The 16,012-nt window shown below is 53.3% G+C and overlaps 1 protein-coding gene across 2 annotated transcripts in view; it reads right to left on the bottom strand.

The window, feature by feature from the left end:
* NCKIPSD (NCK interacting protein with SH3 domain) overlaps window positions 1-7,808 on the bottom strand; it is a 51,423-nt gene extending 43,615 nt beyond the window's left edge. Inside the window, exon 1 of one of the 2 annotated variants that reach the window (XM_039558867.1) lies at window positions 7,573-7,808. In XM_039558867.1, coding sequence (XP_039414801.1) covers window positions 7,573-7,743 — 171 coding nt within the window. In that variant the 5' untranslated portion in view covers window positions 7,744-7,808. The remainder of the gene's footprint in view (window positions 1-7,572) is intronic. The other variant, XM_039558868.1, reaches the window with a different exon arrangement.
* Window positions 7,809-16,012: the final 8,204 nt, after the last annotated feature.

The following is a 16,012-nucleotide window of genomic DNA, read 5'->3' as shown; positions in this document are numbered from 1 at the left end:
TCACAACCCCTGCAAGTCTGCACACAAATACACTTCTTTAGTGAAATAAATTTAGCCAACTTTTACTGATATGGCCAAGATGAAAGCCTCAATTTAAGGCTTTGTCTCAGGAAGAAATACAATGCACATGCATTTTAATTTAAAAATCTCTGCACACAGAGCTCTGTTAGAACCTGTGGCTTGTAAAATTTTGGTTATGGCAGTGGCCATGTAGAATGTTATTATCTGTGAAGTCTAATTTTCTTGCAGACCATCTAATGCTACAGTTGCATACTAAGGCTGCTTGTATTTCCCTCCTTATAAAAACCCTTCTGGAATTCATCCTTCTTCCAATACCCAGGCTGACAGCTCACACCATGAATACATAATCCTGTCTGGGAATGACAAAGTTTAAATTGTTCATGAAGGGAGTAAATCTGGGATGCACTTATAAATTCTGTTTGTTTTTATGTACATCTAAACTACAAAATGAACAAAATAGAAAGGAGGCTGCTTCTGTTCCAGAACCAGAGCTCTCCTCAACAGAGAGGTTCAGCTGTTTTCTATGTTTCAACCACTGACAGATGTAAATACCCACTTTACACCGTGGGATTTGACCTCCCCTATGGGCATTAATGTGCCCATGGCCTTGCAAGGGATCTTCTTAGGTCAGCCAGTTACCATGATATAATCTGCTTTTGTCAAAGCCTTTCCTAGTTTACAGGCGGTTCCAAGCATGGAGGTTACTCTTCCTTGCAAGGAGAAGGACTCTTCACATCGTCTTCCCATCATCACTAACAGAGCCCATTTTTCTCCAAGGACAAGCAACATGAATTCCTCCCCGCTCTTCAGCGTCTTGCTCCCTCTGTACTTCACACAGAGCAACAATCACAAGAAAATCAATTTCCATGAACTTTCTAGTTTATTGGTTTCATATTTCTTTCAATACAAATCTCTCCTCCTCTGTTTTTTTTCTGATGAGATGCTGGAAATCCTCAAAAGAAACACAAGAGTGGGATTGTGAGAAGTGATGCAGAAACACAAACACAGAGCAGGATGCTCCTAGTTCAAAGATGGCAGTTCTTCACTGTGCAATAAGAAGCCCATCATCACCCAGATGCAAACAAGGAAAGAAAGTCTAGCCATCTTCTTCTGATGAAAAGCATTCAAAAATCATACAGTAGGCAAAAAAAAATTACAGATTTGATCAGTAAAATTGCAAGGTAACAGCAGGTGATCACCTGTGCATCACTGAAATGCTCACCAGCCCAGCACTAGAAAGCAGGGGTGCAAATGACCTGGCAGACACTGTGACCCCGCAGGGAAGCTGGGAACCAATCTGTGTCTGTCTGCTCTGGCCAAGAGCCTCTCTGAAGGCTGAGAAGAAAATGGCACACGTCTTCTTTCCAGTCTGCCCCCTCACCTTGCCCTTCCTCCAAGGTAAATAGAGCTGCAGTCACATTGCTCAGGAGTGGACATGGACTCTCAGACATGTCCCTACTGCCTGCTCACTTCCAACCAAAGCAGCCTTCATGTTGTTCAACCCTGAAACAGGCTTAATATTTCCAGCCCACTGGAGCTATCCATGCATCCACCAGGGTCACTCCACCCATGACACAGGAGAGATAAGACCATGCCACCAATGCTGCTCATACATGGGTGTCCAGGCCACAAAGGCAAATTTTATCTGATATCAAAAAACCTAATTATTTTTAATTGGAGTAGAAGTGAGAAGAACATGTCTTCACAGCCAAGGCTAAAGATCATTACCATAGCTCAACTTTAATCATTCTGGACCATGAAAGATTGTAGAACTTCTGGCTAAAATTTCAAGTGTTTAGCTACAGTAATTAGAAATGGTTATAATTCCCCTGACTGTGTAATTTAGTCTCAAGAATAAAACTTCATCTCAAAGCACGAGCAGCTCTGACACAACAGCATCTCTGCTACGGTGAGAGCCCAGAGAAAAATGCTTCATTCTTTCACTTTCTTGCATGTGTCAAGAAATGCAGCCTCAGCTGCAAAGCGTACCAGCTGGTTATTCTCCAAAATAAAACTTTATTTTTAGCCTAAGCACTTACTCAGGATCTGTGTGAGTATTGCGATTAAGCTCTCACGCCCATTGAAAGCTCTGTCAAACCTGCAGCAGATGACAAATAATGCTGCAGGCTCCAGCACAGGGGACAGTCCGTACAATATCTGTACAATCATCACCTGTTCAGGAACAATGAGAGCAACTCTGCCAAGGGTTAGGAGCACCAAGTTTAAAGATGGATTTTATGTAGATGGAGGAAGAGACTCTTACAGCAAACAATTGCCAAAGCTCAGTTTCCAGAAAGCCTAGAGAGGTTGTATTATCTCCCTCTCTGGAGACATTCAAAACCCACCTGGACACATTCTTGTGTCACATGCTCCAGGTGGCCCTGCCTTGGCAGGGAGTTGGACTGGATGATCTCCAGAGGTCCCTTCCAACCCAAACCATTCTGTTACTGACAACGTACAACCAACTGCGGAGTTGGAACTAGATGCTCTTTGAAGTCCCTCCCAGCCCAAGCTATTCTGTGATTCTGTCTGTGTTCCACAACCATCATTGTCTCCATGGCAGTGTGGAAGGTTTGACAGTACCTGAGCTGCCACAGTGATCCTACACAGCACCAGCCTCGGCACGTGCTGTTCCATCCCCGAACCAATGCACGTGCGATCCTGGCAGAGAAGCAACACCATTAGAAACAAGGAGTTTTCCAGCAAGCCAGTGAACTGAATTAACTGAGAGTGGGGCTGACAAGAGCAAAAGCAGCTCAGGGAAGGCTGGACAGCAAGGCTGGGTGTAGGATGTGGGATCAGGCTGGAGGAGTGGCCATGAGCTGTCAGACCCACACTCTGAGCCCTGACATGCCCTGGTCTGCAAGGAAACGTGGCTCCTACAGTACCTCACTCTGCACCACACAGCTCCAGTCCTGAACCCTGGTCAATGCTACAACACCAAACAGGACAGAACGGTTTGGGCAAACAGAGAGTGCTCAAATTTCACTCCGTCACAGAAACCTCTCTTTGCAGCTGGGGAGGTGACACACTCCTGTGCCTGCCTGGCCAGGACTACCTGTACTCTGCCGCTATGCACTTGCTCGTGCTGCAGGAGAATTTTAAGTTGTTGCTAGGCTGCACAAAGCAGTCTCTTATTTTTATCACATGCCTGTTTATTCCTGTAAAAAAAGATACTGCAAACAGCAATCCAAGGCATCCTCAAAATGCTTGTTGTACTCTTTGCTTCACTCCATGTTCTCACCAGACAGTCCAAAGCTTCTTGGCCATCAGCATACACATCTTTGCACCCAGACCGACCTTTTCTTGCTCCTCCAGAGATACTATGTGAAAGTGTGAACAGATTCAAAATCCACATTACAAACAATTCTTCAGTTATTCAAAATAAATTTAAGGTAATTTTGAAAAGATTATTAATTGTCATTTCAAAGCTATTTCCTAATGGCTTAATACAGCTGAGCAGCTGATTTGTAGCAGCCAGCAGGCTAAACCATTCCCACTTCATCAGGAAACATCCCCCTGCGACTTAGCACTTATTTTTGCACCCCTGACATTTACCGATACAGCATTTTAAAGCTGCCATTCCCCTCCTCGGCATGTAATGTTAACACTTCCATTGACAGGGCATGCAGCCTGGGTCAGTGCAGACATGAGACAAGACAAGATCAGTCATGGTGCCTGGTGAAGCTGAGAGCTGAAGCAGCCCTGCTGCTCCCGGACGTGGGTCCCACAGCAGAAGCAAACCACCACAGCCAGCCCCTGCCCTGCCAAGAGCAGAGCAGATCAGCTTTCCTGACAGGCCAAGTGTCACCCACAGCTCAGCATTCTCCAGGACAACCACTCACTCTGTGCTCCTGGTGCTGCTGTGATACAGCCTGAAATCTTCATCCAGAGCTGGAGTAACTCCACACTCCCATAACAAAATCCCATGTTCCATCATAATAATAGCAACATATGGCTATTTATCCCATAGAAAGGAACGTTATTATTTGTTAGACAAGGCATTTTTCCCTTCCTGACACTGAGTGAACCTCCTGTGCCTAAGCAAGCTTTCCAAATTGAATCTTTTACAGCTGCACATAAAGCTTTGAAAAGCCTGTCTTCTGGAGTGACTGACTGACTCCAGAGGACACCCTAAGCTCCATTTTAATATCCACATTTTTCTGCCACTCATATATCACTTAAGTGTCAGCACACAGCTGGAGACAAAAGACCAACCTCATGCTGATGGGCACCTTGCTGTTCAATAGGGAAGCCTGGAACTTGAGATGACAGCTTTGCTGCAGCAGTATTCACCTGGCATTTGATATTAGCACATTTCTTGCTCCACCAGTAGCTGGAGGCAATTACCCTTGTGCTGTCACTGGCACAGTGCTAGGTACATGTTTTCACTTGTCTGGCAGCAGCACCCACACCCCCCACGTACACAACTTTGCTGGGCACCGTCGTGCCTGCTGGCATCGTGGCCACCTGAGATCTCCACCATGGGCATGCAGAGCCAGAGCTAAGCCACATGTGAGGCCAGTGTTTCAACAAGCAACTCGCTCTGTGTGTGGTCCACAAGCTGCCCCATTCAGCAGCACAGCCCGGTCCTCCCCTCTCGCTGCTTGATGGCCTCAGCATCTATCCCCAGAATGGCACTCGGCTTGACATGACTCTTAATAACCCAAACAGGAGCTAAAAGAGAACTACAGAAGAGTAAAATCAGCAGGAATATCAGCTGAAGTTGGGCGTTTCTAATTGACTCAAATTAACTTCACATCACACACACCCTCTGGTGCTCTGGTTGGGCCTCAACTTGTTTCTTAGGGGCATTCTAGGAAGGATTTGTTGGTGGAGCTTTTACCCCCCCCCACTACAACTAACTCTCCTTTAACAGCAATGCTGAGCCACAAGGACTTCAGTACAAAATTCTGCAAAGACATTAGACAAAAATAAGCACTCAATAATAACTGGGAATTATTTTTTCTTCTAGAGAATTCACGGCATCAATATACCATATATATGAAAGTTCAGAAAAAAAAACTCCTGAAGCTCAAGAGGAGCTCAGAAGAAAACTAATGCTCCTAATAGTGCACAGCAGCAACAGCAGCCCAAACCTCCCCCATGAGCATCCTCTCAGCAGGTTGCTGCAAGGGGCTGTGACTGTTCTCCAACCTATTGCTCACCTGGAACCTGACTGCACTGCTAAGGAAGGCCAAGCTTACCTTTACAATGGTGACTCCTGTTGGCCACCCTCTCTCCCTGCTAACACTAATCATTAGTGGTGTTTATTCCCTATTGTGATTGAGGCAGCATTAATTGCCTCCCAAAGCGCTGTCACTAATTGGTCTCAGGGCCCTTATTAAACCAAAACTGGGTGACAAATTGTTTGCACTCCTCCTGGACATTGAGCAAACAGTCTCAAGCACACTCTGAGTGAGCAGATGCTTTCTGCCATGAATAAACCCACGTTTTGACATCACATCAGCTCTTCAGATGCAACAGCAGAAAGTCAGTCACAGAGGATGACTGCAACTGCAGAGCAGCAAATTATATCCTGCTGCTTCACACATCATCAACAAGTCCAGGTGCTGGAAATTTAATGGCCAAAACACAGATAAGCAGATGCAGGGAAGACTCTCTGTTTCCTGCAACAAGGTCTAAAAAGCATTTGGGAAAGTTACAGCTGAACTAGAGGGAATGCTCACAAAGTCACCAGCAATGCTGCTTTAATATCAGTGCATTACTAACATTACTAACATGTCAGGAACTGGCCTGGCAGGCTGCAAGCTGTGTTGAGGCTGTAGCAAAATATAATGGTAGAAATTAATGTAAAGTCATAGAATAAATACTTTTCCTGTAAGATTTTGAAATGCATACCAGCAAGGTACCTGCAAGAAAAACTGGTATGAGTGAGCAGCCTAGGAGAAGGCTACTGCATCCACAGCAGCGAGAAGACGTCATGCCACACAAGCAAATGAAGCAAGAGACTGCAGAGAGGAAACTCATGAGCAGCAACCTGGAGCTATGCCACTGTGGGGTTTTAAAATCTAGCAGTTAATAAGGTCTTTGCTCTGTAACTAAATAGCTCCTGTAAATAGCTTAAGGGCTTATTGATACACAAGATGTCCCCTCCCGTCAGGCCAGGCTGCAGAAGAGCCCCAGCCTCACAGGATGGACGGACCAAGCGGCCATCAGAGGGACCTGGTGTTGCCCAAACACACGTACACACTCTCCTGTAAATGCTTGTCTCACTGGAGTGTTCTGCAAAGCCCACACCCACGCTTACTTACAGCCTGAGTTACTGCTAATCAGAAATTCAATGGCATCTGAAGGAGCAGCAGCAGAACATTAAAATAAAGGGGATTGTCACCATTTTCAGACAGACTCCAAAAGGCCCATTTGTAACATTCACATGCATTTCTGTGCAGTTACCCATTCACTGATGCAAAGAATCTTCAGCATCCAGATCACACAGCTATCCCAAGGCCCAAAAGTATAAAAACCCCCATGAATTAGTTCCATATGAAACCCCTGTTTTAACTTCAGAAGCCATGTTTTCCCTCAGAAGCCTCCACTAAGCAGCCCCCGCACTGTACAAGCCACATTCAGCATCTTTCCCACTACACCTGTATGGGCACAGTGCTCACGCCCTAGCAGCCAAAAGTTGTACTTCATCCTCTGACCCCAGCTAGGGCCACAGCAGGTGCTCGGACCTTCTCTAATTCCCAGTATCACCAACTTGGCTGAAAGTGCTGCCATCGCAGGCAGCTGCCAAGGCTCCTCCCGGCCCCAGGACAGCAGGGCTGTGCTGTGGGTGCCATGGTGTGTTGGTGGAAGGAGGACAATCAGCCCTCCCTGTCCTCTCAGTGTGCGGGTACCACACACACAGAGCCCCCAGGCTGAACAGCCAGCACAGAGATGGCTACAGGAGTGCCGCTAACTTACACCAACGACAGCTGCTGGCCGGGAGATTCCAGGTTACCTGTAACCATGTTCACTCCAGGGAGGAGAATCCCCCTCAGCATCTCCCAGGGATTTTCCTATCGTCCTCTCCCAGTTGTGCAGGAGTGAACAGCCCACCAGACTTTCAGGCCCTGGGCTCCTGACCTGGAGATGGCACCCTGGGGATCCACACCCAGCCCCTTTCCCCCGGATAAGCCTGCTGAGCTCTCACTTTGTCCCTGACCCGCAGGGCTGGTGCTCCCCAAACCTGACACCACAGGAGACGTCTCCTGCCTCCCTGAAACCTCTGAATTCCCATCCCAGTGTCCCAGACTGTTCCCGCCTGCCGAAGACACTGCAGAAACGGCCACAGAAACCGCACACCCGTTTCGCCAGCCGGGCCAGCGGCTCCCAGAGGGGACACGCGAGGGACCGTAAGCAGCTGGGACTGGGCTGCTCAGAGCAGGGGGCAGCTGCTCCGAGCACCGAGCTGTGCTCTAACACCGCCCTGGCACAAACCCAGCCTGGGACCGCCAGGAACGCCCCGCTGCCTGCGAGGGGCCAGGGCAGAGCCGCCCAGCCCCGGGACCCCCGGCAGAGCCGCCCCCGCCCGGCCCGGCCCACCTGCAGCCGCTGGAGGTAGGAGGCCGGCGCGTAGCCCGTCTCGCCGGAGCCGGCGCGGGTGACGAGCCACCAGTGCTGGTTGCTGCGCTCCAGCAGCAGGAAGGTCTCTCCGGCAGCGAAGGGTAGCGAGTTGGGCTCGGCCGAGCGGAAGCTGTACAGGGCCCGGTACATGACGGCGACGGCGGCACCGGCACCGGCACCGCCGGCACCTCCGCCCGCCCGGCCCGGCCCGGCCCGGCCCGGCCCCGCCCCCGCCAGCCCCGCCCCCGCGTCCCGGCCGCGCCCCGCCCCCGCACGGTACCGCCCCCTGGCGGCACGGCGGCGCCGCTCCCCCCGCCCCGCCCGGCCGGCCCCGCCCCTGCCCCGTGCCGCCCGGTACGCCGGCAGGGGGCGCCAGCGGCTCGCGCAGCGCCGCTGAGGCGGCGGCGACGGGAGCGGTCCCGGCACTGGCCCCGGGACTGACCCCCGGCACTGACCCCCGATGGGCCGTTGTCAGGATGCATTGAGCACGGACGCTTCCCCAGCACCGACCCATTTGTGTCCCTCCTCCGTCACAGCGTTGCCCGGCTCACTGCCGGCTCGCGGGGTCACTGCTCCCGCCTCCCGCCCATCGCCCACCCGCGCCTGGCCGTTCTGCCCCCCGCCGTGGCCCAGCTGGCCGCAGGCACATCGCTTCCGCACTAAATCCGCCCGTCCCGGCGGGTGCCCCCGAGCAGCCCCTCCTCTCGGACTCCCGTACTGGAGCACCCGGCACCATTAAGGCCCCAAAGTCCCTGTGTGCCCACCAACCCCATCCTGGCTGCCACGAGCGGCTTCCCCCAGCGAGCTCCCCTGGGCCGGTCCCGTTCCCCGCCACTCCTCCAGCATGGGATCCGGGCACAACCAGGGCTGGCTCTGGCCCGCAGCGGACACAGTGACCTGGCACGCGGCCGTGGGGACACGGGACACGGCACATCAGGCCTGAAGCTCTCCAAAAAGACACAGCAGCCCCCAGCCCCATTCATCTCTTTGCCCCATTCCAGGAGAACAGCCCTTTGAGACACTACCCTAAGTGGCCCAAGGCCCCTGCAAGCCCCCCCCTCCCTCACCCCGCCCAGACATCAGCAGCTTCCCTTGGTCCCTGCTGCCCCTGCCGGGGGTCTGAGCCCTTCTCACTGTCCCAGGGAAGTGGGTGGCAGCCCTGCAGGGCACCATCCCCCCTCCCCCAGCCAGGGCTTTCTCCACGCTGCCCTAGGAACAAGACAAATTTTCCACCTGGGAAAGCCAGCACAGAGAGCCCCGGAGCAGGGTGGGTGGGGACCTGGTTACAGCACCCCAGTGGGACTGGTACATACTCCTGCAGCCAAACCCACCACAAAGACACCCCTCACCCATCCTGCCCACTCCTGCCATCCTGCCAGGATGCAGGGATGCAGAGATGGAACAGTCCACAGATCCCTGCTCGCAGGTGCAGGGGGGCTTAATTCATCCAGAAACCCTCCACAACCCAATCCCGCCGGTGGCAATACAATAAAAACCAGGCTTGCAGCGGCCACAACCCCCTGCTCACTCCCAGCACAGCCCACCCAGGCCCCCGCTTTTCCCAGCACTGGCAGTGAGGTAATTCTGGCTGATCCTGGTTACGCAGGGATGGAGGATGGAGTGGGAGTGAGCGGTTGCCTAGGCTTCCCCACTGCGGCGGGTACCGGGAATCACTGCGGTGAGCTGAGGCTGGGTACACTCAGGCTGGAAAGACGACGGGGTGCTTTGATTTGGAACTGTGAAATGTAACCGGGGCTGAATCCTTTGGGAGCCTTTCAGGTCTGGACTTCCTGCCTGGTCATGGTCCATTCCAGATGCCCAGCAGGGCACAGCATGACGGTGGACAAGGGCTGGGCAGCCAGGGATCGCCACTGCAGGAGGGAAAACCTTCCCACTTGTGGAGTCATTATTCTTGGTACTACCCATATCCCACAGGAACAAGATTCCCTGCTCGCCCGTCCCCTGCCCGGTTTACCCTGTTGCTCAGTCCCCACTCCAGGTGAGCCCTGGCCACTCCCTGGCACAAGCCCAGCTGTTTGTGCTGGAATAACGGCGCTTTGTTTCCGCGAAGTCGGCAGCACAGGCGGTGCCGGCAGGCCAAGGCAGCTGAGGGGGATGCAGGCATCCACCACCCACCTCCCACGTGCACAGCAGCAGCAGCACCCCAGCCTCTCCCTCTGTTCAGCACAGCATCCCAGCTCTGCCAGACAGCGGCTGGGAAGGATTTCCTCTGTAAAGGCTCCTGCAAACCCTTCTGCATCTGGGTAGAATGCAGAGCCCAGGACAAATTCCTGCTGCTGAGGAATCAGCTTTGAATTGCAAGTTCCAGGTGATTTATACTGGACAGGGAGGGGCAGCGAGCAAGGATCCTGCTCTGTCACTTGCAGGTGACTTTTAAAGCTGAACTTGAGACCTCGGGAAATATCACTTGCATCCCTTGTCCTCAGAGCCTTGGGGACTGGGATCACAGTAAGCCATGAAGGGCTCAGCCCAGGCATTGCAGCCCCCACACTCCTGGTTTGTTTTTTTTTTTTTTTTTCTCCAGGGCTGCAGAGGGGAAGCATTGCACAACAGCACTCATATGATTGGAACACAAACTTGCCAGCTCCACATACACTTATATAATTCTGCACTGTCTGCTCGTCAACACATTGCAAAACAGCAGTGGGATCAATCGCTCTACTTTTAGGTATACAAATATTTTTGCACTTCCACCAGCCCTCTCTGGGTGAAAAGTCATGGGGATGTGAGGTGTTGTGAGGATCCCAGGCCCACAGCTCCGGGGACAGTGTCTTCGCTGTGTCCTGGAGTGACTTGGGGTGTCCATGAGCAGGATGGCCAGGCATTGGGATATCTCTTGGACATGTCCCTATTTCCCAGTGTCCTGACAGCCTTACCTCCTTGAAAACCTCATTAAAGGGCTGTAGATAGGACCCCCCAACTGCACACATCAGCATCGCTTCCAGAATATCTCACCTCTCCAACTACATCTGCTCCCTTAGGGGAGAAGCCCCCAAACCAGTGCTGCCTGCCAGCAGCTGGGAAAGGTGCCCCACCCGGCAGGAGCAAACCCTGCTCCTGCCTCTTGCAAGGAACACAATGATCCGTGCTGAGTCCAAAAACATCAGCGAGGGGCTGCTCTTTTGGCGGCCGTTTCCCCATGGAGCACAATACACGGAGAAGCCGACGCTGCCGGGGCAGTGAGTGGCTCTGGAACTGCTCTGCTCCGCCTGCCTGCGGGGCCGAGCTGCCCGCAGGGCTCCTTGCGCAACCCGTCCTGCACAAAGCCGGGGCTGGCGGCGGCCCAGACCCCTCCTGCGGCCGGAGGAAGGAGCAGCCAGTGCCTGCCAACAGCTGCACTTCCTAGAAACGAAGAAGACAGAAGGTCGGGAGAGTTGAGGGATGGTGGAGGGGGGCCGGGGGATGCTGCGGGAAGGATTGAGGCGCTGCAGCTTACAAGGCGAGCAGCACACAGCCCAGCCTGCCCTGTAGCTTCTCTTCAGGAAAACAAGTTCTTTGGCTTCACACAGCAGCTCCCTGTTCTTTGTTAAACTCCGCTCGCGTCCAGACCTGATGAGCCCCTTGCCAGCCCATGCACTCTGTGGGCCGGCACGGCCCCTTCCCAGCTCTCCCCGCTGGGGCAACCAACTCTGCAGGCTCCAATGCCGTGCTGCGGGAACGAGCGGGCGAGGACAATACCACTTTCTCTGCCACCAACACGGTAGCCAGGCAGAAGGCATTCGGAGGGTGAGGGATGTGGCGGGCAGGGGTAAGGTGCTTGGCAGCGAGAGCACCACTCCCTGGGCTCCCCACGCCGTCCTTCCAGCCGCAAGGCTGCCGGGTGAAGGAGACTCCTGGCTTCACGTCTCCAAGCAAAACAATGCTGCCTTGCCCAACATCATCCTGCTCACATTCTGTCCTCGTTGCACGTGGGAAGAGCTGCAAAGCAAGGGGTTGCCTGGGGTGCAGCAGTGGATCCCGGCTCTGCGGGCTGCAGGACCACCTCTGCTTCCCTTTCAAAGAGAAATTGAAAAGAACTCCACGGGGCCAACGCAGCCTGTCACAGCTAAGCTGGTGGGGACACTGCTATGGTGCAAACCCAAGAAAGAGAAGACAGAGCCCATCACCTCATCTGGAGCTGGCAGCCCAGCATGGCAGGCACCAACCTCCACCGTGTGAGGATGCTGCCAGTGTCACCCTTTGCTACCCATATGGTTTCTGGGGCAGGAGGGACAGGGACAATGGCCCTGCTTGCATCCTTTCCGTGAGGGGGAGCCCTGGGCTGGTGGGTGGGTGCAGCGGGCCCTAGCGAGCAGGTGAGGGGTGCTGGGACAGGGATCCTCACTGATTGAACAGGGTGCTCACTCTGGTGGGAGTTGTCTCCAGGGTTTGCTCTGCTCTCATTCAGCTGTCTGAATTACAGGCGGTGAACAAAGGCCAGGCAATAGAGGGTGGGGGGACGCCCCTTAGCCAACCCTCATTTCCATACAATTGAAGGAAGGTGGCTTTGCTCCCAGCCAGGGACACAAGCTATTCATTCCCTGCCCCCTCTGCCCTGCCCTACATGCTTCCAAGGCTTGGGCACCACTGGAGCTGGCCACAGGGCAGTGCAGGACCCTCACCCTGTGCTGAGGATGGATCCATGCACAGGATGGACAGACAGTGGCCCCCAGCCCCACTACAGCATCACTAGTTTTGTTAATGTCCAGTTACACAAACTAAGCCCACCACCATTAGAAACAGGGAAGGCACAACTGCCGGGCCACACAGAGCACCCGCTAGCTCCAGTAGTGGGTGCCACAGAGGCATCAGGGCATCACTCTGCCCCTGTGCACTGAGAGCCACCGTGTCCCCAGTGGCTCGGGTCTGAGCCCTTTGCACGCCCAGGGTCATAGAGTGAACCATTCTCCCCTGGGCAGGGAGCACAGCAACTTCGGGCTGCTGCCCTGTGAGATGTCATTGCTTGGCCACAAGGAAATACTTTGTTCTCGCTCCATAAGAGGCATTTGTGTGTCCCTCCCCACTGGCATAGACCCAGCTCAGGGGAAGAAGTCCAGCAGCTACTCAAGAGGCAGCAGCACAGGATGGGACAGTGCAGGGACAAAGGTGCCCCCTCCAGCAAGGCCAGGGGCTGTCCCCTGCCTCTTCTTGCTTCTGCCCTGCCCAGCCCCAGTGCCAGAGAAGCCACCTACCAAAACATCCTGGCAGGTCCACAGACCACCACTCAGCCCCCACCTCAGTCCCCAGTGCCCTGCCAACAAGGCAGAGCTCAATTCACTGGAGAAACCAGTGCTAGCTGCAGGAATGTGTTTCATCTCTAGCCAGCTGATGCGTGGCAATTCCCATCAGCCACCCCAGTTTTAGGCTAGAAATGACCTATTTATGTAAGGCAAGCTCCCCACAAGCCTGGGGCTGCCTGTAGGGACAGCCATGGGAAAGCAGGAGCAGGTTCCTGGGGACCTGGACCCAGCCTAGACCATGTGCTCTCACCCAGCCCCTGCAAAGCCACCAGTGCAGAGTCAGGCCCAGCACACTGCAGCCACCCTGGGCGATGGTCCTGCTAGGGCAGGGCTGGCAGGAAAAGGTGGGTCTTCTCCAAAGCATCAGGAAGCAGACAGGGAGGAGACCAGACACAGGGGAGCCTTGAGGAACAGGGACGTGCGCTCAGCATCCTCCTCCATGGAGCAGAGGCTGCAGAAACTACAGAATGGGGGGTCCCTGCCAGGCTGTCCCAGCTCCTGACCCCCATCCCAGCAGCAGGGCTGCTCTGGGGAGGTGCCTCTCACATGGCGCAGGGCCCCCCAGGACCCATCAGGGAGCCAACCCAGCTGCCCCTCCCCAGTGCTTCTCTCCTGCTGGCACAACCAGTGCAGAGGAAAGCTCACTGCCCAGGGAGGACCAGAGCTGTTGGGAGCCATGCTCAGAGCATGCGCAGGAACAAAAAAAGCCCTCGGGTCTATTCCCCAGCCCAGCTGCTGCTCTCCCATTATTCCATCACTCTGTCGTTTGCCATGGGCCATGAGGCAGGTGACCACAAACACTCTCCACAACCCCAAACCCTGCTCATCCCACTTGTGTCCCCCAGGAAGCCCAGGCTCGGGGGGAGGGTAGCATGGCCATTTACAGGGACTGTGGGAACCCTGTTCCCGCCCCAGCTGTTGGCAGTTACACAACTGCCTTTCCATAAACAAGGAATTTCTCTGAGGGATCTGTGCAGAACAGCATGAAAAGAAAACAAACCTGCTCTTGAACTTTGCAAGATAACATGCCATTTAGAGGTACGTGCACATGGGTTGCCCCATTTTTAACCTTCGAGGATGTGGCTCAAGCGAGGGATTTTTCCTCCTGACGTTTTGCTCCTACATACCTCAAAGTAACTAATGAAAAAGGTCTTCACTGTCCCTGCTCCCCCACTCCCAGCTGCTGCAGCCCAGGAAATTCCCAACCACATTGTTACTTTGCAGCACTGGCACAGCATCTCTTAATCCTTGGACAATATTAGCAAAAGGATTTTAGCAGTGCTGGCCTGAGCCCACAAGGGCAGGTCCCTCCACCTTCCTACAGCAGCACCAACCACACCTGGGGGCTTGCTATTATTCTATATGGACCCCCAAGTGCTCCAGGTCTGGCTGCTGACACCATACTGCTGAAATCATATCTGGACGGAGCTTACCCCGCTGGCAGTGTCTCTGCAGCTCCCTGCCTGTACCCAGGGCCGTGGCTGCAGGCAGCAAAACAAAGAGGGTTTGTTCTGGAGGCAGCTTGCATCAGAGCAAATGTGATTGTTCTCATCGGATTTTATGAATTCCCTCCAGAGTTCCTACGTAACACAAGTACATTAGGGCACTTTATCCCTGCTAATTTCAGACTACAAAGTCAAATCATGTATCAGATGAATCTGCACAGGGAGACTTGTTCATAAGTAGCAGCAATGACAGGCGACCACAGTGCCTGCCAAGAGACTCGTCATTAGCTCATTAGCAGAGGACATCACATTGTAAACTGGAGAACTGAAAAGGAAACATCACCTTGCAGCCATGGCCCCGCTCCTTGTGCTGGGCACATCTTGGGAACAGCAGGCAGTAGTGCTGCTCATCAGTGCTGAAGGCATTTTGCAGTTGAGATGCCAAGAATAAGTAGCCCCATCCTCCCCCCTTGCCCAAAGCTTTTTGCAGCCAGTGCCAGGAGCTCTGCAGGGGCTGCTCACAGGGCCCCATCAGCTGCACTCAGCACTAGTCTTACCCAGGAGCAACACACAGCCTGTTCAGGCTGGACAAGCCAATCTCCAGACAAAACAGCCCATATGCTGGCATATAATAGTGAAGTGACTGCAAGATGTAAAAATACCTGTTTTACACCAAAATCAGTTGGTGCCTGAGCACTGTGCAACAACACAAACCCAAACGAAAACCAAACAAAAACCCCCCACCCACAAACTCATGTATAAGCAAAGGTAAAAAACTTCTTTAAAAAGTACAAAGGAGCACAGGAGAGCCATCAGAGACTTTGATCAGGAGAACTTGATAGCAACTGCCAGGGAATATGAAACTGAAGCTGCAGGGCTACAGCCAGCTGAAGAGGGTGACCTTCCACGAGCAGATCTGCAGCCTTCCTGTCACATCCCACCTCTCCTCTCCTAAGCAAGCCTGCAGGCAAAGTATGGGCCAGGGAGATGATCCACCTGACTCTTCTGCACAGACTGACTCCTTCATTCTGATTATCCCCACACTTACCTCAGCACTTCCACACCCATTTTTCTCTTGCACTATCATGATGACGTACAAGCCTCACAAGGAGAGAAGTCATTTAGATAAATAAATGCTCCTCTTAAAAGAACCGTTGGCTTACTCTTTCAGTTACTCACTACCCTCTCACTTCCCGATGCTTCCTTCCTGTTTGTCCCAAGAAAGATTTTAAGCTGCTTAAGGTACTTTTCAGGCTTGGCAGGTCTGCCCTGGTTGCTGCCGTTGCAGCTAATCCTGTACAAGTTTTACACGTTTTGCCCTAGCTTAGGTTAAATAACATCTATAGCTCTCTAGAAATAGGTTACACAGCATGAGATCTAGTTACAAGGCCCTGGAACAAGAAATAGGTTGTTGATTTCAAGAGCAAGTTCTCAGTGATCAGTCCTCACTCTGGCTGGAAGGGACCTCTGGAGGCCTCTCAGAAGCTGTCTTTACCCTGTCTACACAGACCCTGTTGTCTTAGCCTCTCCTCAAAGGGAAGGTGTTTGGGCCTGCCAGCTCAGCGGCTGCTGGGCTTGCTTATCACTCTTGACAGGAGGCCCAGGACAGACGCGCCATCCCACAGGTGGTCTCATGAGGCAGGTAAGCCTTGCTGTTCATATGCTGCTTCTGCATTACACCAGAGATCTGAGCTTCATCTCCTCCTCAGGCACCAGCAACAACAGAAGCATCAC

Source organism: Corvus cornix, chromosome 12 (assembly GCF_000738735.6).
Source record: "Corvus cornix cornix isolate S_Up_H32 chromosome 12, ASM73873v5, whole genome shotgun sequence".
Lineage (NCBI taxonomy): Eukaryota > Metazoa > Chordata > Aves > Passeriformes > Corvidae > Corvus > Corvus cornix.
The sequence above is the reverse complement of the archived record's forward strand: the minus strand, read 5'-3'. Positions and strand labels throughout refer to the sequence as shown.